Below are 23,397 nucleotides of genomic sequence, written 5' to 3' on the forward strand. Positions count from 1 at the left end.
ATGGCATCCCAGTCACTCATGCTGGAGTTCAGTGGCATGATCTCGGCTCACTGCAACCTCTGCCTCCCAGATTCAAGCAATTCTCTGCCTCAGCCTCCCAAGTAGCTGGGATTATAGGCACCTGCCACCACACACAGCTAATTTCTGTATTTTTAGTAGAGACAGGATTTCACCATGTTGGCCAGGCTGGTCTTGAACTCCTGACCTTGTGATCCACCCTCCTCAGCCTCTCAAAGTGCTGGGATTACTGGCATGAGCCACCGTGCCAGGCCAATCTTATCTTTTTGTAATTACTTAAATTGTTAATGATTTGCCATTATTTTTAAAGCAAATATATGCTAACTTCTGCTATGTTTGTGCTTTCTCTTATATTTGGGATGTACCCCTTAGTTGGTATTTCTACAGTGACAGACTTTACTTACCAATGATGCAAATCACAAACTTCTGTGCATCACAATATAGAAAATATTCATTCCATCTTTTTAAAAAAATGAAATATTTGGGTTTGTGGTATACATTTTTATCGAGTCCCATGTGTAAACATTAGTTATTAGCAGTTTGAATCAAAATATTTAAAACGATTTAATGTTCATGTACTACTAACTTTGTATTTTTTCTTTATACTAGAAAGAAAGTAAACGAAAATCTGGTATGTGAGTTCTTATAAAAACAACAGTTTTTGGGTTTGATTTTTTTTAAAAAAAAAAGAAAAACAATGATAAACAAATAGGAAAATAGTATTTTATAGTACTTAACATTAGTTCTGATAATACAAAACTTATAGCATAAAATTTCTAGTGTTTTTCTGTAAAAATTATATGTGAGTTAATAAACATTTCAAAACAACTTTTTTTTCCTTTTTTTCTTTTCTTTTTTTTTTGAGAGACTGAGTTTCACTCTTGTTGCCCAGGCTGGAGTACAGTGGTGCAATCTTGGCTCACCGCAACCTCCATCTCCCAGGTTCAAGCGAATCTCCTACCTCAGCCTCCCAAGTAGGCTGGGATTACAGGCATGTGCCACCATGCCCGGCTAATTTTGTATTTTTAGGAGAAACAGGGTTTCTACATGTCTCAAACTCCCAACCTCAAGTGATCCGCCCACCTCGGCCTCCCAAAGTGCTGGAATTACAGGCATGAGCCACCACCCCAGGCCCAAAACAGCTTTTAAATATCAGCCTTGCCGGGCGCGGTGGCTCACGCCTGTAATCTCAGCACTTTGGGAGGCCGAGGCGGGTGGATCACAAGGTCAAGAGATCGAGACCATCTTGGTCAACACGGTGAAACCCCATCCCTACTAAAACTACAAAAAATTAGCTGGGTATGGTGGCGCGTGCCTGTAATCCCAGCTACTCAGGAGGCTGAGGCAGGAAAATTGCCTGAACCCAGGAGGCAGAGGTTGCGGTGAGCCGAGATCGCGCCATTGCACTCCAGCCTGGGTAACAAGAGCGAAACTCCATCTCAAAAAAAAAAAAAAAAAAAATCAGCCTTTACCAAGTACATTATGTAGGCATTATCTTAGATGTTGGAATTTAAAGAGGTGCTAGATAGTGGACCTTGTGCCCAGAGAGAAGCTGATTGTCCACTGAATGAGACTGGTAGGTCTGCAGGGCAGGAAGAGAGCAGCATGAACCACTGCTTGTATAAGACTTTTAAAGTGAAGTGATATAATAATAGGTCATTCTGTTTGGTCTCCATCATAAACTAGCTTATTGGAGGATGAATCTCAGCATATCAAATCAATTAACTTTTTAATTTTCTTACAAGACCTACTTTTATCTTCCTGACAAGAGAAAGTTTTATTTAAAAAATATATATGAAGTCCTTTTCACTTGTGGCATTTCTCTTTGGTAAAATTTACTAGTTTTAGTGTTTAGACTTAACACTTAGTCCTATTGGTTAGGATTTTTTTTAGTATGTATCTATGTATATATGTATTTATGTATTTATTTTGAAACAAGGTCTCACCTGGTCACCCAGGCTGGAGTGCAGTGGCATGATCTTGGTCCACGGCAGCCTCGACATTCTGGGTTCAAGCAATCTTCCAGCTTAGCCTCCCAAGTAGCTGGGATCACAGACATACACCACCACACCCAACCAATTTTTTGAAATTATTTTTTGTAGAGATGGGGTCTCACTCTGTTGCCCAGAGTGCTCTCACATTCCTGAGCTCAAGCCGTTCTCCCACCTCTGCCTTTCAAAATGCTGGGTTTAAGGGGTTAGGATTTTCATTAGAGTTTATGTTTTTAACCTCAATGTGATTATCTCGGTTCTTAATGATGTGATTTTCATCCCTCTAGGCTTACGGAGTTCCTATGCTAGTCAGCACAGTCAGCTGGGGCAAGACCTTCGTTCCGCTGTGTCTCCCGACTTGCACATTACTCCTATATATGAGGGGAGGACCTATTACAGCCCAGTGTACCGCAGCCCAAACCACGGAACTGTGGAACTCCAAGGATCGCAGACGGCGTTGTATCGCACAGGCTCAGGTGGGCATTAGCTCTGTTTACTGATTTCCCGAATTCTCAGGCTCCGTAGTAGAAGCACTTTATTGAGGTTGGGTTCCCTGTTAGAAGGAAATCATGTTGCCCATTTGGTTGTCAGGTAAGCAGCTGTGACAGCAGATCAATAAGCAATAAAACAGGTTCATTTAGTACCTATTTACAGGTGATATATTTTTACCTTAGTACAATCTAATCAATGAACATAGTGATTATACTGTTAGTTCAGGAATAAGTTTGTAAAACTGTAAATCTGACTCTCCTCAGGTTAGCTGCATATTCAATATCAAAAGGAAAGCCCTGTTGGAATATTTCTTTGTAATTTTTTTGCCGAACAAGTTTTTGGAGAAAATCCATAAATGAGTTACTTGGCTGTCTTTGATTTAGCAAGCATGAAGCCCAAGTATATTTGGCATTACTCCTTTTTAAATGTTGGATGTTCTCTGAATAGTTAAATGTAGAATGTGAAATAGATACCCCTTGCAATGGACTCAAACCAAGTCAGGATTCAATAGCGACATTTTATAAAAGCAGAGGGCTGGAGCATCACACCTTTGTACTGCCAGTCCTCATGTTTATGCCACACCATCAAGGCTGGTAGAGCGGAAGCTGCAGCCCATGGTGCTGTGAGCTGCCAGGTCGTGCTGCAGGGCTGGCTTATGCAGTCTCAAGACTGCTTTTTTTTTTCTTTTAAGAAATATCACAGATTTATTAACATGCTTACAAATGAACCCTAGGTAGCAATAATAACCCCTCAAAGGCACAACTCTAGGAGACATACCTACCAGAACAGCAGATTGGGAAGACTGAATTTGAATTGGTTCTTTGCAGGAAATTGACAGTTTGAACCACTGAGGGATTTATCTTTGAATAAAATGTACCAATTTGTAATGGATGTTAATAAAGAAATATTTCACTTTTTCTTATGTCTGTAAATTGAGGAATTCCTTTAATAGGACTAATAAATAGATATTTAATATGTTTTTAATTGCAGGAAAATATGTATACAGTTACTGGAGAGATACCCACTGCAATAATTAGGAAAGTCATGTTAAATACAGTGTACAGTATCTTTATAATAGCATTATATAATAATTTAGGGGAGTAGCTATAGAATAATTTGACATATCAGTCTTTTTTCTCTCTTGTGAAGTAGATTTTCCAGTGTTACTACAATCCACAGGTCTAGAAACAAAATGCGTGGTAGTCTCTCTTTATCCATAGGGAATACGTTCCAAGACTATCAGTGGTTGCCTGAAATGGCTGATACTCCTGAACCCTGTATATACTGTGTACTTTCCTATACATTCATTCATGTGATAAAGTTTAATTTATAAATCAGGCACAGTAAGAGATTAACAACAGTAACAAGTAATGAAATAGAACAATTAAGTAAAACAAGGATTGCTGCAGTGCTAAGACAGTTGATCTAATAGTCAAGACAGCTGCTAAATGACTAACATGCTAGTAGCATCTGTAGCATGGGTACACTGGACAAAGATTATTCACATCCCAGTGGGATCACAGCTGAATGGCACAAGATTTCATCATATTACACAGAATGGCATGCAATTTAAAACTTATGAATTACTTAATTCTGGAATTTTCCATTTGATATTTTTGGATAACAGTTGACCACGGGTACCTGAAACCATGGAAGGTAAAGCCAAAAGATAAGGACAGACTCCTGTAGAACAAAATAAGTAACCTGTGTACACTAGGTGTTAAAATTTTGATGGTTTTAGTTACTTACAAATTTGAGTAAATATCTTGTTTTTAACCACTAGAATGAAATTAAGAAATTTTGCTATTTTATCATTTATCGCTAAGATTTTTGAATTTCTGTCAATTTGGTTACTGAACCTTAATGAACATATTAAGACCTATTATATAAGCAGAGTTGTAGTTTCACTTTTGCCCTTTCTTGCTAATAAAATTAGCAAAATATTGATGTACATTAAAAAGTTAAGTACCCTTTTTTAGCACTAATAAGGTAGAATTTTAAAATCTAAAAGTAAGCAATTTATATAATTGCCAAAACCTATAGTCCCTAAAATTAAAAATGTTTTACCTTTTATTAAAATGTGAGCTCATGGAGAACATACTAATCTTTTTCAAAATGTTGACTTCCTAGTAGGTATTGGAAATCTACAAAGGACGTCCAGCCAACGAAGTACCCTTACATACCAAAGAAATAATTATGCTCTGAACACAACAGCTACCTACGCGGAGCCCTACAGGCCTATACAATATCGAGTGCAAGAGTGCAATTACAGCAGGCTTCAGCACGCAGTGCCGGCCGATGATGGCACCACAAGATCCCCATCAATAGACAGCATTCAGAAGGACCCTAGGCAAGTACCAGTTAGGAGTTTCTAGAAGGCTACAGTGTTGCAGGAGTCAGCCAGTTCCTCCATTTTAACGTATTTTTAAGTTGCTAAGTCTATTGTATTATCATTAATTCCATAACTATTAATACTTCCAGTTGTATTCCAGCTATGTAGGTCATTGAGGTTAATTTCATTTTAAAGATAGATTCCTTCTTTCCATCCTTTCATAATAAGTTAGAGAATGCACAGATCCTTGGGAATATCTGCAACAGTCATCACTGAAATACTTTATCAAGACAACTACCTGGAATAGCCTCTTGGAATTAAACAAGGCTTTGAAGGATCACTTTTTGCTTTGCCCTTATGCTGACCAACTTCCTGGATAACAGCTTCAAAAAATGGATATGATTATTCCAAACTGCAGAAAGACCAATGTCATATACATTTTGAATCATAGTGGTCAACCATATATAATGCTTTTATTAACTACGTCCTTTGAAAACACTTTCTGACATTTAGGAGAAGATAGTCTTTATAAGAAATTCTATCTAATAAGCAAAAAGTATTTGGCAAATCATAGACATTTTCTCCTTCTGATTTTATTTGGCCCTGTAAACAGCATTTTTTATTAAGATAAGTATGAGTCATTTAATACGTGATTGATTTTGAAAAGCTGACCTTGTCCTTAAAGCCATTTGAAATATTCAGGAAATAAAGATATTTTGAAACTAAAAGAGAATTTTTATTTCTGAAAGAGTGAAATTGTTGCTAAATTTTAAGCAGCTTTAGTGTTATTTTAAGGCGTGCATGCAAGATTTCATTCACCCTTCGCCCACAAATAGTTGCTTCACTGGAAAATTGTTATAATTATCAATTCATTTTTAGCAACCTACCAACTTGTTTTAATGTGAATTAAAATGATGAGTGAGGTTTTGGTCATTAAAACAAAATGACTAAAGATACTTCAGAGTTAAATGGGAAGTCCACTGCTTCACTAAAATCACTTCACTTATTCACTTTTAGTCCTAATCTGCAAGCTTTATAAATGCATTTGGTTCTGCTGTCCCTGGTTTGCCACCTTTTTGTCATTTTAAGAAGTTTCAAAAATAACTTGTCTAATAACACCTACAGCTTGTCAGAGATACTCTTACTGATTTTGTTTTTTCAAATCCTCAAAATGACAAAAAAACTAAGGCACCCAAATAGATGCAGAAATTCCCAAAAGGAGTTTGAATTGTAGGTAATTTAGACCATCCCTTGGCTGGACCTGAAGAGAAAATAATAGCTACCTAGAAAGGCAGTGAAGTGTGATGAGAGCTTCGAGTTTAATATGTGTCCCTGAAGACTTCACTTTTGACCTCTAATATGAGTTGATTTGCTATAAACAAGAATTTCATGTATGGTAATATACCTCAGCTATTCATAGTATGATAATTTCATAGTCTAATGCATAATCAAAGCTGTTACGGCTAGCTTTGATTATGTGAAACTTTACTGATAATGCTCTTTGTAAGGTGAATAAATGATTACCTTATATTGGTAGGTGCATTTATTCTAGCTGAAACTGGAACTCAGGTGACTTTGAAGTTTGAATATTTAAACCAAAATTAAAAGCTCATGACAACGATTTTTAGTTTTGAAAATAGCAACTTGAGTTTTTATTCACTTGTCAGCCTTTATCATTAATGCTACATTACAGTTAGCCTGAAAAACTCTCTATAAGACTGAGGAAGTTATAAAAGGAAATCTACGAGTTTTTTTTATAGTTATCTACTTGGAAACCAAATTTATTAATAATACCAATGATGCTTCTGAAAGGAGTAACATAAAAGACTTCCTGTATATTCACGTTTCCATCTCAACTCATTTCCCTTTGGCCTAAAGGACTTCTTTAGCCTTTCTTGGGTTGCATGTCTGCTTGTGACAAATTCTGTCAGCTTTAGTTAATCTGAAAATATTTCACTTTTTTTTTTAAGGATATTTTTTGATAGATATACAATTCAGGATTTACAGGTGTATATTTTTTTCTTTTAGTATTTTAAAGATATCATTCATTGTCTTCAGACCTCCATTGTTTCTGTTGATGAGGCAGGTATCATGTGTATCATTCTCATTATATAATGTGACTTCACTGGCTGCTTCTCAGATTTTTCTCTAGCTTTCAGCTGTTTTATTCTGATGAACCTAAGTATAATTTTCTTTGCATTTAACTTGCTTGGGGTTCACTGAGAGTCTTGTAATGTAGGCTGATGTTTTTGTCAAAATTGGGAAATTGTCAGCCATTAATTCTTTAAGTTTTTTTTTTTTTTTTTGCTCCAAATTCCTTTCTTTCCTTCTGGGACTCCAATTAAACACACAGAATCACTTTATTATTTCACAGATTACTGAAACTGTCTTCATTTTTCAAATCTTTTTTCCTTATATTCTTGTAATCAAATTTTTTATTGATGCCTTCAAATTTAGTGTTCTTTGTACTGTAGATTACAGTCTATTGTGAAGCCCATGCAAATTTGTGTTATTTCCAATACTAGAATTTGGTTCCTTTTTTTATGTTCTGTGTTCCTGTGAGATTCTCTATTTATTCATTCCTTATATACATCTTTTTCTTTAAGTCTTTGAACACATTTATCATAACGATTTTAATTTTTCCTCTGATAATTTCAACATCTGGGGTCTCTGAGTCTTTTTCTCTTGGTTGCTTTTTTTACATATTTATAAGTCATATGTTTCTGTTTCTTCTCAAGTTTGGTCATTTTAAATTATATACTGGCTGTTGTAGATGATACAATATAGGGAATCTGGATTAGGTTGTCTCCTGTTAGGGTACTGAGTTTTGTTGTGAAAGAGAACTAAATTACCGCCAGATCCTTTCAATCCCATCAAGATTAGTTTTGTTCATTGTTAGGTCCAGTTCATATTTCTTTTAAGCCTTAGAACATGCCCCTTAATCCTAAAACTTGGCCTTTGTGGAATCTTGACTAAATTCCTGAGGTGCTCAGTGAGGTCTGCTCTGTGACTAGGCTGGGAGTCAACATCAGCCACTCTCCACCAGACCTGTGCATGTGCCCTACAGCCCAGGGTACAACTAAGGACTTGTGGATAGTTCACACGCAAACCCATAGAATCACCTCTGCTGAGCTCCCTTGTCTCCAGCACTCTGCCTTGCACATTCTAACCACTTTGGCACCCCTAAATTCCACTCTCTCCCCACCTCAGCTCATTAAATCCCACACTTACTACTTGGCCTCCGCTTCCTGTGTCATGGTCCAGAAAGTGACCCCAGGCAGAAAGCCAGGTAAGCACGGGACTCATTGATGTTTCCCTCCTCTCAAGGATTATTTTCTTGTGTTGCCTGTTGTCGAGGGCCTAAAAACAGTTTTCTCCTACATTTAGCTAAATTTACTTTTGTAGTTGTTTATGGTGAGAGGGCAAAATCCAGTATGAGTTACTCTATCATGGTTGGAAACAGAAGTCTGGACTTAGGTTTTACTGAAGCAAATCCTGGCAGGCATTGATGCCATCCAGCCAGCCTACAAATTGATAGCAATTTTTCCAGGGTAGATTTCTCCTGAATTTACATCAAGGATGGAGTTGAAGCCAAGCAAACCTAATTGCTCAGCTCTGGCAGGAGCCTACCCTCAGGGCTGTCTGGCCCTCATGTTGCCCAGGGATGTCAGGAAATCTTGACCTTCAGTGTCCCATTTAAAGAGGACAAAAATGTATATTTGTAATGATTGTGAGTCATCAAAGAAGGAGTAAATCACACTCTTTGCACTCTGTTAATTACAATAGAAATTTACATAATAGGCTTTAGACAGATTCTCATGAGAAACAATTGACATAGTTTCAATACATAAGGGGAAAACTATTTGTTACCAGGAATTCATCTCTTCAGAATAGCTCATTTTTTTTAAGAATGATGAATATTAATAAAGCATCTGTATCAGATGTAAAAATATGTAAAATATTTTAGTATTCATTATCACATTTAATCATCGCAACCAGCCAGTAAAGACTGAAATAATAGTTTCATTGATCCTGTTTTACAACTTAGGAAAGTGAAGCTCCAATCAGTTAATTGGTTTTCAAAATCACACAGAAATTAAAGGACCCAAGACTTAAACCCGGGCAATCTAACTCCATATTCTGTGCTTTTTCTGCTGTTATCCTGCCTTCCTTGGCATTTGCTGTATTCTTAATGTCTGTTAATGATGTCATCATCCAACCTGTTCCCCAAGCCAGAAAATCCATCTCATACCTGATTTCAGTTTTTAGATCATCTGGCTGCTGTATAAGGAATGGATTGGGCATGCAGGTTGTGGAAGGAGGGCATAATATTAGAAGCAGAGAGAACATATAGGAAACCGTTAGACTCTTCTGGGCAAAATGGAGAAAATGGATGGATTTGATGTACATTAAATACCTTGTAGATAGTCAACAGAACTTGGTAGATTACATGAGGGAAGATGAGGAAAAGAGAGAAATCAAAGAGAAGTCTTATTTTGTTTCAAGCAACTGTGTGGATTCCTGTGTAGATATTGGGTAGTCTGCATGACACCCATCTTTTTGTATATTAGAGCCTTCTCTCCTTTGCCAGAGTTACGGTCTGTATAAATGTGACCATGTCACGTGTTCTAACTCTCCTGCTTCAAAACCTTCATTCCTTATGTGTATGCAAACATATAGACCACCTGGGTTTCACTGACCTCCACCACTAATTGTTAATCCTGAGATCCTTATCTGTATCTAATGTTATTTTAATAGTGCTTACCTCATGGGGCAACAGTAAAGGTAAATGAGATAATGAGTGTGACGCCCTTGGCACAATGCCTAATACAGGTAAACTCAATAAAGAATAACTCCTGTTAGTGGTTAAGACTAAACTTTTTAGTTTGGCATAGAAGACCCTATTTAAATAGAATCATCTTATACAATATTTGTGTCTCCAGCACCGTTGCACAGTAAGGATTCACTCACTTTGAGTGTGTGTGGTGTGTGGTGTGTGTGTCTGTGTGTGTGTGCGCACAGGTGTGGGATGACATCTCCCTTTGCATTGGTCTAACAAATTAATACATGGCGCCTTCCCAGACCAAGAGAGACTCTAAGGCTTCAAAAACCAGGCAAGAGAAGTATCACTCAGTCATTAATTTTAAAGGTTTACTTAGTATTAATAATTTTTTTTAATAAACAACCAACTTTATCCTGTAATCAGTCTGCATATTTGTTGTTCTGTGAGCCATTTTCTAGCTATCTGCTCTTCACATAATATAAGCATAAACTCACATTTAACAAGAATTCCAAACAATATGCCAATAACATGACATTAGAAAATCCTGAAAATGGATGTCAACTGAAAAAAAAAAAAAGTATAAAAGAATATATACATAGCATGATTATATATTCATTGTTCAAAAAAGTGGTAAAGCGTAGTGTCGGAGGGCACAGACTCTGAAGGCAGAGTTCTGCTCCGCTGCTTACAGCCACGTGGCCAGGTACATGGCCTGTCTGCCTCGACTTCCGCATCTTTAAGGTTGCTGTAAGACTACATTAATTAATATATATGAAATGCCTGTACTAGTGCCTGACACGGGATAAGGGTTTATGAAATATTAACTGCTATTTAATAATAACCCAGTGTTACGGAGAAAATTCCAAAACCCACACATGTGTGCACATTTGCACACATAAATAGAAAAACCAGGAAGCAGCAGTAATCTTGAGTATAGGATTACTGGTCCAACTTTTTTTCTTTTTTATGATTTTCTGTGTTTCTCTGTTATACTCAAGAGCAACCATAAACATTATTTCTTAAAAATCCTCAGGCCCACAATGTTTGTGATGTCTAAGCTGACACCAGCTCTGTCTGTTCCCACCAGCCCTTCCTCTCCCTTCAGGCATGACATCTCGCTTCGCTAAGTGCACGTGTTTACCTTTCCTTGCCCTGGCAGATTTCCTACATAGGTAGAAAGACATCAAATTAGAATCAGAAGGAGGAACACTAGAGTGGAAGAGTTACTTATATTAGGAGTTTTCTTTGTTCCCCCGAGCCTCTTTCTGTGCGACTATGCGTCATGATTTCTTTAAGATCGTAAGCATCTGGGCCTCTGCATATGTTCATCGGGGGGAAATTATTTAGGTGTATATTTTTTAGGATTTTTGTAACTTCTCATTTTTGTCTCAGCTGAGCTTTTTTTCCCTTATAACAAATGTTTTTGTTCAGTGTATTTTTACAACATGAGCCTTCCTTTCTGAAGTCATGTTTTTCTCATGTAGGGAGTTTGCCTGGCGTGATCCTGAGCTGCCTGAGGTCATTCACATGCTTCAGCACCAGTTCCCATCTGTTCAGGCAAATGCAGCGGCCTACCTGCAGCACCTGTGCTTTGGTGACAACAAAGTGAAGATGGAGGTACAGGACACGGAGCCCGGGATGACTGGGGAAAACGGTGCCTTTGCATTTAACAGCCACGTGCTTCTGTATTTAAGAAATTATCCGATGTAATGCAAGAGTCTTTTTAAAGGAATATTTTGATACTGGATACTCTTTCACCTAACTATACATTTCAGTAACAGGAAAAACTAGGATAAATATATTTCTTGGAGTGCTTTCAGCATTTTCAAGTCATATGTCTACTTTATTAGCTTATTTATAAAACCATGAAGCAAAAATCAATTTAACCTGCATTTAGAAAATATTTTTTAGGCTGGGCATGGTGGCTCACGCCTGTAATCCCAGCACTTTGGTAGGCAGAGGCAAGCGGAGCATCTGAGGTCAGGAGTTCAAGCCCGGCCTGGTCAACATGGTGAAACCCCATCTCTACTTAAAAAATTAGTCGAACATGGTGGTGCATGCCTGTAATCCCAGCTACTTGGAAGGCTGAGGCAGAAGAATCACTTGAATCCGGGAGGCAGAGGTTGCAGTGAGCCGAGACTGAGCCACTGCACTCCAACCTGGGCAACAAAGAGCAAGACTCTGTCTCAGAAAGAAAACTTAAACCTATTAGGTAAAAATTATAGTATTTATTGAACTAGTGAGCTAATGCGTTTTATGGGATTCTCGTCAGATTGGTGCCAACTATAAATAAGTTATAGAGGATTATAACTATCACTAATGCTGAACATATATGAATATTTTATTTCAAGGATTTTTTTGATATTTATAGAAACATAGCAAGCTATTGGTTATTGTCTGTAATTCTGTGTTACATACAGATTCTTTCAACGTCTCAAGCCTTCCTCTGACCCACGGTGTAATATAAAACTGAAGTGTTTTTCATCATTTTAATATACAACACAGCATACCAGCTACAGACCTAAAAGTGAATGCACTAAATAAAGCCCAGAAATAAGTAATATACTAATGAATTGACAAATGGAAGAAAATTTAAGGAGAGCTTAGAGAACTAATCCTAGAAACTAAATAACTTAAGTCAAAAATTATTTCCTATATTGTCTAAAGCCCTGCATATAGCTTTGCTGTGTTTGTGCATTTGCACATTGCATTGCTGGAGTGAAAGTACAATTCTTGTGTGTTCTGAGGGTTGGAGGACTGTCCCACCTGCCGATGGACATTAAACCACCTAGATCTCCTCTTTTTTAAGCCAGGAAAAGAGTATCATCTAAGAGAGTGTCCTTAATTTTTTTTTTTTTTTTTTTTTTTGAGACGGAATCTCGTTCTCTCGCCCAGGCTGGAGTGCAGTGGCACCATCTTAGCTCACTGCAGCCTCCATCTCCCAGATTCAAGCAATTCTTGGGCCTCAGCCTTCCGAGTAGCTGGTATTACAGGCATGCACCTCAACGCCCAGCCAAGTTTTTTGTATTTTTAGTAGAGACAGAGTTTCATCATGTTGGCCAGGCTGGTCTTAAACTCCTAACCTCAAGTGATCCACCCGCCTTGGCCTCCCAGTGTGTTGGGATTACAGGCATGAGCCACCGGGCCTGGCCTCTCCTTAGAATTGTTGTCTTATTTGGAATAAAAAGTAACCTTTGAAATGATCTGGCGATATCCACATCTGTGATCTCACCGTAACAGACTTCTGTCTGATCACTGATTAATTGCATGTTACTTAGGTCTGGTACCTAATGTTTTTCATTGTAGGTGTGTAGGTTAGGTGGAATCAAGCATCTGGTTGACCTTTTGGACCACAGAGTGTTGGAAGTTCAAAAGAATGCTTGTGGTGCCCTTCGAAACCTCGTCTTTGGCAAGTCTACAGATGAAAATAAAATAGCAATGAAGAATGTTGGTGGCATACCTGCCTTGTTGCGACTGTTGAGAAAATCTATTGATGCAGAAGTAAGGGAGCTTGTCACAGGTAGGTACAGAACGTGATCTTGTCCTAGAGGAAATACTGAAAACATTCTAGACTGCGCCCTTGTATAGTGGCATTGTGGAAGAGTTGGCGGTTCCAGGTAAAAGATGATGAGATATATGTAATGCTCACAACTGTGAAGGTCAAGTAGTATTTAGACTAATGAATCAGAAACCATTTATAGCGCTTCAGGGTCATCTCTGTTAGTATCAGTTATTATACTTATTAATTTGTAAATATCAGCTAACAGATGTCTTATTCATGGAGGACTGAATATGACATTTTTTACTATGTATTTCATAGTAAATCTAGTTGTTTTAAATAGACAGGCTCTTCTTTATTATGAAAATAAAATACACTTAATGGATTGGCTACCTTACACTTAGTTCAGCTGGTGTCTGAGTGCCTGTTTGTATTCCCACATGCTTTGTTAGGCCCCACAGATAGAAAGATGAATAAAACCCAGTGCCTGCACTTAAGTCACCCACAAACTGATGAGGAAACTAGTGGTTTTGTGAGTGTTGGGAAACGTGGCAAGTCTCACTCAACAGAGGTTGCACTGGGCACAGATGATGGGTTTCCTGGGTGACATGAAACCAAAGTTGGCCTAAAGGATGAGGAGGCATTGGCTGGATAGGTAGAGATCTTTCCATTTACAAGCTCAGAAACAGCATTGGATATAGTGTTAAACTTACTGAAGAGCCAGGCGTGGTAGCTCACACCTATAATCCCAACACTTTGGGAGACTGATCACTTAAGACCAGGAGTCCAAGACCAACCTGGGCAACACAGGGAGACCCCATCTCTACAAAAAATAAAAATAAGTATCTGTGCGTGGTGGCATGTGCCTGTGCCACCTCCCAGCTACTTGGGAGGCCGAGGTAGGAGAATCACTTAAGCCCAGGAGGTAAGGCTGCAGTGAGCCATGATGATACCACTGCACTGCAGCCTGGTGACAAGTGAGACTCTGTTTCCAAAAAAAAAAATTAAAGAAAACAAGGCCAGAGAGAGATACAGTCTTCATTTAGGGAACTTTTTTTTTCTGAGACAGAGTCTTGCTCGGTCACCCAGGCTAGAATGCAATGGCGTGATCTCGGCTCACTGCAACCTCCGCCTCCTGGGTTCAAGCGATTCTCCTGACTCAGCTTCCTGAGTAACTGGGATTACACGCGCGCACTACTGTGCCCAGCTAATTTTTATATTTCTGGTAGAGACGGGGTTTCACTATGTTGGCCAGACTGGTCTCGAATTCCTGACGTCAGGTGATCTGCCCATCTCATCCTCCCAAAGTGCTGGGGTTACAGGTGTAAGCCACTGTGCCTGGCCCATTTTGGAGACTTTTATAAGGAACTTAATTGTGTTCCATATGCAGTGGGCACATTGGGGCATGGCATGGCCAGCTTAGGCCTTTTAATGCCTTCTTCCAGCAGGCAGCAGGGTAGAGGATTGATTCTTGAATGGGGAGAGCCTGGGAAACCTATGAGCAGACCAACAGTCCAATGATAACAGCTTGAACTATTTCAATGATGAAAAGGAAGAGTGGGGTGGAGCAGTCAGAGAAATACTTCATGGTCTGGGCATGATGGTCAGATGTAGGGAATGAGAGAGAGGGAGGAGTGAGTAATGATGTTGCAGTGCCAGTGGCTGGATTCAAGGATACTTGAAATTGAGCTGGAAGAATGGTTCTGCATGAGGACACACTGGTGACAGCATTGCTTGTAATAGAGAATTCAGGGAAAATACTAAGGATTCTTTGGCAGAAGAATAGTTACATCGGTGGCAGCACTCTCACACAGCAAAACCACATACAGCAGTTAAAATAAGCACATTAGACTATGCATAACAACATAGACAGCTTCAGAAATACTTGCAGAATGATAACTACAGAGTAATACTATTTGAATAAAGTTTTTAAATATGTAGATTGATATGGATATATGCACATGTAATAAAGTTAAAATTTCTAATTGGAATGATAAGAATAGATTCAGGATTGGGGTTACCTCTATGAAGAGGAAGGAAGAAAATGGAACTGGGGGTTGTATTCCAGCACTGTTTCTTTAGAGAAATCTGAAATACATAAGACAAAACATTAATATGTGACAAAGCTAGCATACCTGGGTGTTTGTTTTATATTTTCTTTGCCTTTTTTCATGCTTGAGATATTTAATTTAAAATTTTTAAACAACATTTCTTCAAAATTAATTTCATTCCCCCCAGTTTCCAATATGAAATCAGAATTGTAGGTTCACTTGGGAATGAGTAAAACCATGCTGCATCCAATATTTAAGGGGAGTCAACTTTCTCATAAGATATTAGTGTTGAAAACACAAAATCAGTATTTCCTTGTTCTCAAAATACCAAAAGTAGAATATGCTTTACAAGTAATCATAACTCTGCAATGGACTACCTGCCTTAATGTGTTTTGAATATTAATGGTTTAGCGCTTCTAAATTAATGCTCCTGCTTTCTAAAATGCTTTTGAGGCATCTCACCAAAAAACAAATTATTTTTGCATATGTGTGCATGTAGCTATAAAATGAAAATTAGATCTAGCTAAACAGAATTAAGAAAAAATAAAAATGTAGCTATGTTCATTCTAGAAGTCAACACAGTCACTGTGATTATGCCAACAAATTTACCCTCAGCCGCCTGTTAGGGAGGCGTAGAGGAGACAGAATCATTTACAATACACAAGTGCTCTCCTGCTTTGCCTGATGTTTCTCTTCCTATCACTTTGAACTTCCGGTGTCATGTCCAGGTGTCTTCCCATAGTAGCACCGTGCAGCCAGGAGGGCTGCGAAAGACCATGTGCACTGCTCTCTGAGAGAGCAGTGGTGACCCAGGGACGATGGAAAACACAGCTTCTCAAATTTAACTAGACATTCATCATGACCTGATCCTTATATACTTAATGTGAAGCTTTTACCTGCTCTTCTGTCCTCTCATAGGAGGAATGAGTCTTTCTGAATTTCTGTTTGAGTTTTTTCCTTAGGAGAGACTGTTAAGTGCCTTTCCTGGGCTGAGCTCAAGGAATTTGTAAGATTTCATGAAGAAAAGTATATCAATATGTACTTTTTTCTTTACATTTAAAAATAAATCAAATTTACTTTAGAGCCCAATATTACTACCAAGGGCTTTTCTGTACTAGTTTACCTGGAGCACACTCCAGAATTGCGTGCTAATTTAGATGCTTTCTTCCTTATTTCATTTCTCTGTGGGTACAGTACCAGTCATTGAGAACATAAGATGTTTTAAAACATGGACCTTGGCCTTGGAAAGAAGATAAAAGTGTTTTATAATTCAAAAAGAGCTATTTTCCTGATAGATCATATCTCTTCCCGATGTAAAACTAAGAACTACCTCTGATATTTCTCTTGAAAATATCTGCTGGTAGCTTTTAGACTATAAGAAACAATTTTTTGCCATACTTATAGAGTAGGAGATGTTAAGAATTGCTTTATAACTATAAGTTTTAACACTAGTAGTTTATTTTGACATGTGGAGTGATTAGCAAATGTTTTCTTCAAAACATTGGAATGGGAGTGGTCAGTGGGTAAACACTCCACACAGTTGCCGTAAGTAAAGGAGGTTGGACCAGAAAACTTACGAGTTTCCAGTTCAAAAAGCTAAATGGCAGCTGTGTTTGATTTATATCTGTGCATTGTCTAACTAATGTGAAACTACAAGGTCACAATATAAATCTAGCATAGTTAATTGCTTTTTGTGTGTGCGTACTTATATTTTTAGTCTAGGCTTTATAGAGACAGCAAAATTACTCACATTTCCCAGTCCTACAATTTAGTGGTACCAACTTTAACTGATATTCAGTAATATTTTAAGAGTGATTGATCCTTGATACATATTAAAGCATGAAAACAACAAGAGACCCTTGAACTCTTCTTTCTTCTTTCATTAATTCTTCCTCACATCAAATGCTCAAGCCGTCCTTAATTGTAGAATCACAGGGTTGAGGGAGACCTCAGAACTCATTTTTTCAGTCATCTGTCCAGTGCATGAATCTCCTTTAGGGCTCCCACACAAAGTAGCCGCCATCATGTACATGAACCTACAGGACAGGAAGCTCATTACCTGGTGGGGTTAAGGCTGGACAACAGGGTTATCCAGAAAGCAGCAAGAAGACATCTGATGTAACTTGAGAAGGCAAAAAGTACAAACCCTCAGGAGGACATTTTTACATAGGAATGGCCCTACAAAAAGATCATTTCAGCACTAGATCCAGCCACCAGCTCTCCCAACCAAGAAAGTAAGCCCCCAGTCTGAACTGGTATTAGAACATGTCTGCTCTAAACTAAGGCTGCAAAGTGCTATGTGACCATATCACCCAGCATTTCCCATCAGGCGCCCGTCTGCTATGAATTCCCCTTTGAGAACAGAACATGAGCCTTAGATTTTAGTGTTCTGCCGATGTCCTTCACAGCTACCACGGCCAGCCTTGCACAGTGCTTGGCCTTTGTAGGTATGGCCTACGAGTTCCTAAGTGAAAATTACAGTCAACTTAGGATCATGAAATGTTAAGATATACCGAACTATTGTGTTCCAAATATTGTATAATTTGAAAAAACTACTATCCCCTTGAAACTAGGAATTCTTTTATTCTTAATATTAAGTAATTCAACCCAGTTATTAATCCGGTCTTTATTTTTTTCTAGTCCCCTTTGTTTGGCAGTTTTTACTGTACTGAAGTGGAGAAATTTTAGCTATTTTTTATAAAGATGCCTTGCCTTTGCTTTAAATATAATAACTGCCCAGGGCCTATATTTTTGGCCACATCTTTATTTTAAGAGGGAAAAAAGGACTTTTCACCAAATGTATTTTCCTAAGACAGTATGGCTGTCATTGTTAATTAAAATGATTCTCTGGTATGTAACATGATTCTTGTGTTTTCTTCATCGTGTTGAACATTTTCCAGGTTGAAACCTAATGAGCTTTTCTTTTAGTAGTTAGTGATATATGTGAGTGCTTACGGTAATTTTTCTTTTATTCCAAAGGTATTTTTTGCTGTTTGTTGTACTTAAACTTGAAAGCCAGATGAGGTATGGTTCTTCCCCAGTTGGGTTATAAAATGAATGTCTACTAGGCCACAAAGTATGGAGGGAAGATGGGAACATCTTGCCACTAAAAAAGATGTTGTTCAAGAGAATTAGTGTTTCTAAGCTAGGAAATATGAGTTTCAAGTTATTGAGCATCCTGAAAACATTGTTTTTTAAAACTATTGACATTGAAGATTTTGCACAGAATCTGGAGGCCTGCTTTTTAATGTATGTACCAGATGTCCCAAACTATCACACTTCTGTTACCCTCTTAACACTAGTGTTAAATACCAAAAAGTAGCCTTTGTTCTTGAGTAATAATAGACTTTGTTCATATGACTGCTACATGTACATTTCTTCCAATTTAGCAAGTAATTATTCATCCATATGGCTAAGTAAAATATTTCCACTGCTTATTGTGAAATGTTTGGATGCCTGCAGTGGATTCCAGGCACTGCAGAACATGAAATGAAGCTTATTGTCTTCCTGATCATTAGCTCCATATTTCTAATTAAATGATAAGTTAATAAGAAAATAATAGTTGTACCTGAGGAAGGGTAGATGGGCCAGGCTAGGGTTTAACAAAGGGTAGAACCAGTCTGGCAACAATTAGTCTTCTGTACTATAAAAAGCAGGAACTTGGTGGACATGCCTTTTGGATGATTACTTGCCATTACAGGATGAGGCAATTTACAAAGTATGTCCTCTTATCCTAATTAATATGCCTTCAAAACAGGTCATTTATTCACTGATGAGAAAGAAGTTGGCCTGTTACTGTCTATCCTCCTGCTGTGGACCACTAGGTTTGTTAGAAGTTGTGTGGGTCATTTTCAGAAATCAGAAATCTAGCGACATCTCCTCCCAATTTCCAGCCCAAATCAGTAAGGACCCATATCATTTGGTCCGCTTTATAGAACATAGCTGGGCATGGTGGTTCACACCTGTAATCCCAGCACTTTGGAAGGCCAAGGGAGGCGAATCACTTGAGGCCAGGCATTCGAGACCAGCCAGGCCAACATGGCGAAACCCCATCTCTACTAAAAATACAAAAATTAGCCGGATGCAGTGGCACACGCCTGTAATCCCAGCTACTAGACAGTCTAAAGCAGGAGAATCTCTTGAACCTGGAAGGCAGAGATTGCAGTGAATCAAGATTGCACCACTGCATTCCAGCCTGGGTGACAGTGAGAGACTCTGTCTCAAAAAAAAATAAATAAAATAAGACAATAACAACAGAAACAAGTTCCATTATTTACTGAACATTTCAAACCTTGAAAATGTGTAATGAGAAATGACAGATTTTTTAAAGTTTATGCTAACAAGACAAAAAAATGTTTATTACAAATAGACCAGTTCTTAATTGGTAGAGAACTTTGAACTGGAAAGAACCCTACAGAAATCTCCTGTCTTCCCCTGTTATTACAGATAAGAAACCAAAGTCCAGAAAGCTTGAGCAGGCAAGTCTCCAGGCTGAGTTCCTGATGTCCAGGCTGGAGGTGTTTCTTCCCTGACCCTTCCCTTGCCTACTCTGGCCACTGAGAAGGGCTGAACAGGAGCTAAATCTGGAGGGTACAAATGTTATTTCCTTTGTTCTTTAAGATTACCACCAAAAAGGGAAAGGAGAAAAGCCCCACAATTAACTTTACTCTCTGAATTTTACCCAGGACCATAGAAAATATCCTTGAATTTCACCACTGGCACCATCATATCAAACTAGTGATCAAGTATAATCATAAAACTTCAGTTTGCTTAAGAAACCTGTGAGATGTGATTTTAGGTCTTGTGAGTATTTCAAGATTTACAGTTTTGAGTATGAAAAGATTCAATCCTGTAAATGGAATATGACCCTATATTTTGAGTGTAGGCTTCTTAGTGCCAGGCACAATGAGGCAGTCAAGGGTGGGTCTCAGAAGGTCACTTACAGGACTTGAGTATTCAACCATCAGTCGGAGTGGAACTTCTCAGCAAAACAGAGGCCCCGTAATGATATACTCCCTCATTGACTACACGGCCTATAAATGCAAAGCAGGTGGGAATACGGAGATCCCAGGCCAGGACTTCCAAATGCTTTGCAGTTTCTGAGCCTGATACTCTAAAGCTTATAGCTGGAGGCACCTTTGTCTCTAAGCTTCTGCCAGCACCAGACAACTGGGTTGAAGATCTAGTGCAGTTACAGAGGAGCAAGTGTGTTCCTGTAACACGTAGGTCAGCTGTGGAATATATTACTTCAGTGACTGTTTGTTGGGCAAATCTCTATGATAGTATAACTATGACAGTGTGAATGACCTAATTCTATATCACATTGAAATAACCTGCAGAACAAGGGTGTCCAGAGCTGCTGCCCCTGCTGCCATTTCTGCCCCAGAAGGATTCTCTAATTTCCTTTTGTGTGACCTGTTTCCTTTTATTAGCTCTGCTCCAGCAGAAGGAGCCACTCTTTGTGTCCCATAGTGGCAATTCTCAGTCAGCATTTCTGAACTGTAAGCTTATTTTCTGTAGAAATTCCTTTCCAGGCAGCATAGGACTGTACAACTACATTATGTCATTAATCCTCAAAATATACCCATGAAGTGGTAAAATTACCTAGAATAAAGAAGAATATGTTAAAATGCAAATAGGATTCTGTAAATGGATCTCTAGAAATTGATAGATCTTTTCAAAGATGTTGTGATTCACTTTTATGCCTGCAAAATCACAGAAACTAGGGCTAACCCTTATATCCTCTAAAGGCACTAAAGATCTGTCATGTCCCAGCTAGGGACAAATTTCAGCAGCAGGAACAATCACCTTCAGATAGAATATGCAGGCTGGGGCCCCTGTGTGCAGCCTCTGTGGCCAGCCCAGGTCTTTACTTCCACACAACTCCCTTCTAGAAAGCATCTTGCCCTCAGACCACCTGAGCACCTACTTCCCACTGCCCTGAAAACTGAGATGGTGATGTCCTGAGCACAGCTGGACCTAGTGAGCTCCCATATGCCCCATGAGGATTGTGCATCTGCTGTGCAGGAAATCCCAGGGAACACAGAGGTAAGCAAGGCAGGCCTGTCCACCACCTGCAATGCTTGGTGCTAGCCAGCAGGGAGTGCAGCAGCTGGCATCTCATGCCTTGGGGGCAGGAAGGAGAAAGCCTCAAGCCACACCTATAGACCAGGAGCAGCACTGCATGGAGGGGTCACTGCACAGGTTTCAGGAACTCTGCTCAGATAGTGGTCTCTTAGAAACCCTGGGAATGGCTGTGTACCACTATGACTTGTTTTTCTCAGAATATATCCAGAGAAAGGCGTTTTTCCACAACTGAGGACAGTAGTTTTGTCCCTCTCTCATAATTGTTTTCCCATTATCTCAGTTTCACTTCGATTTCATAATTTGTTCATAACGTTCAGCCCTGGTAGGAAGCTTGGGCAGCTGATTAGCCCAGCAGACATTTTTATGGCACTGATTCTCCCCACCACCCCCTTGACTTCCTCATTTCTGTTAGCAGCACCATATTTTTACACATATTCAAACTGCCGGCTTACCTGTGACACTGCCCTCAGTTTGCATCTGGCTCCAAAATCTCACCACAGGTACTTTCCTTCCCTCTTGGCCTTCTGTCCCCTCCTCACTCCTTCAGATCCTCATCACCTCCCTCCTCAATCCTGTCCTGTGAAATAGGCTCCGCCCCTCCTAGCCCATTGACCTCATCCTCCTCCCTGGGAGAATACCTGTGTCTGCGGTTCAGGTTTTCCCACCTGCCGGCCAAATCGGTAGCTCTTGTACCCTCCTGCCAGCCAGCTCCAGCATGTGCCATCCCTACTCCTGCTGCTTTGCCAGGGCTATAGTTGGCCCGAAGAGCTCTGCACCCCCAACCTGCTCCTTTCTGGCCTCTGTCCTTGACACTCCAGTTCAAATGTGGCCTCCCATCCTCCTATCAAACACAAGTTCACACACTTTGGAAAACATCCAGCGAGAAGCAGCATGGTCTCGACTGAGTATCAGTTTTGGAGCCAGGTTGACTTGTTGCCTTCCAGCTCTATGGCTCCAGGCACATCCCCACTGTCAAACCTTAGTGTCCCCAGTGATAACCCATTACCTGCTGCTTGGTGTTTTGGTGATGATGTGTGTTGAGCGCCTGGCATGCAGGATATTCAAGCTGTGCCTGTTGCTCCTCCTGCCCTTTGTCACAACTGCCTGGTGGTGTAACTGTTTGTGGTAAGGCCCCCTGAAAGCAGACGGCTCCCCTGTGCGTCTCCCTCGAAGTCTGGCATGAAGCAAGCAAGCGTCTCTGCCAGCGCTGTTCAGTAGAATAATAATATGAGCTGCTTGTTTTCTACATTTTCCAGCAGCCATGGGAAATCTATTTTAATAATATATTTTATTTGGCCTAATAGTTTCAAAGTATTTCAACCACCAAAAAATACAAAAATTATTAATGAGATGTTTTGCATTCACTTTTTTGTACCAAGTCTTCATAATCTATTTTTTACTTAACAGCATATCGCAATTTGGACTAACCTTATTTCAGGTAGCCACGTGTGGCTGGTGGCCACCATATGGGGCAGCACAGGTCTATACTATGTTTGGGTAGAGGTAACATAAATCTCAAAGGTACGAGGTGTGTAACTTTAAGACTGGTGGGAAGCCATATTGTAGCAGGATGTAGGCATTATAGCATCTTAGTGTTACTCTCTTTCCAAGAAAAAGCCACAGAAGTTTATAAAAACCCCATTGGGCTAAGAGGAGAACTTCCAGGGCAGCTGCATTGAGAAGAAATGGAGATGTGTGTTTGCTAGATCCTGAGTGTTTCAGCTGAGATGGTATAGAGAATGATAATGGAAGTGTGTGCTAGGAGAAGCAGGCAAGGGCCCTGAGACAGTCTGTAGCCCTGATATTATATTTGTGCTATTAATCTAATATTTCTACCCCCATTTTTCAAGAATCTTTATAGGGTGGTTATTTGTGACACCAGTCTGTTACAGTGAGCCCATTGATGCCGACTTGCCAGGAGCTGGGGCAGGCCAGTGGGGAGGAACACATACCAGGCAGTGTGCCCCCAGAGAGCTTGAATGGGACTACCCAGTCCCATTAGCCACTGGTCATGATGCTTGCTTTGTACTGGGAACGGAGTAGGGGTAGAGGGTCTACAAGACCTTAACATCTATTATCTCCTTGATCGTTCTTCACTCTCTGAGCCTGGGTAGTAGGTTTTTTTTTTTTTTTTTTTTTTTTTT

At 39.4% G+C, this 23,397-nt stretch overlaps 1 protein-coding gene across 14 annotated transcripts in view; it reads left to right on the plus strand.

Annotated features, from left to right (window-relative positions):
* PKP4 (plakophilin 4) overlaps nt 1–23,397 on the plus strand; it is a 227,969-nt gene that overhangs the window by 175,760 nt on the left and 28,812 nt on the right. For 10 of the 14 annotated variants that reach the window (XM_017547370.2, XM_017547424.2, XM_017547444.1 and 7 more), the window contains 4 exons: nt 2,297–2,485; nt 4,632–4,851; nt 11,101–11,233; nt 12,923–13,136. In XM_017547370.2, the coding sequence (XP_017402859.1) occupies nt 2,297–2,485; nt 4,632–4,851; nt 11,101–11,233; nt 12,923–13,136 (756 nt within the window). The remainder of the gene's footprint in view (nt 1–2,296; nt 2,486–4,631; nt 4,852–11,100; nt 11,234–12,922; nt 13,137–23,397) is intronic. The other 4 variants (XM_017547398.2, XM_037745361.1, XM_037745356.1 and 1 more) reach the window with 1 other exon arrangement.

This window comes from Cebus imitator, unplaced genomic scaffold (genome assembly GCF_001604975.1).
Source record: "Cebus imitator isolate Cc_AM_T3 unplaced genomic scaffold, Cebus_imitator-1.0 Scaffold10, whole genome shotgun sequence".
Classification (NCBI taxonomy): domain Eukaryota; kingdom Metazoa; phylum Chordata; class Mammalia; order Primates; family Cebidae; genus Cebus; species Cebus imitator.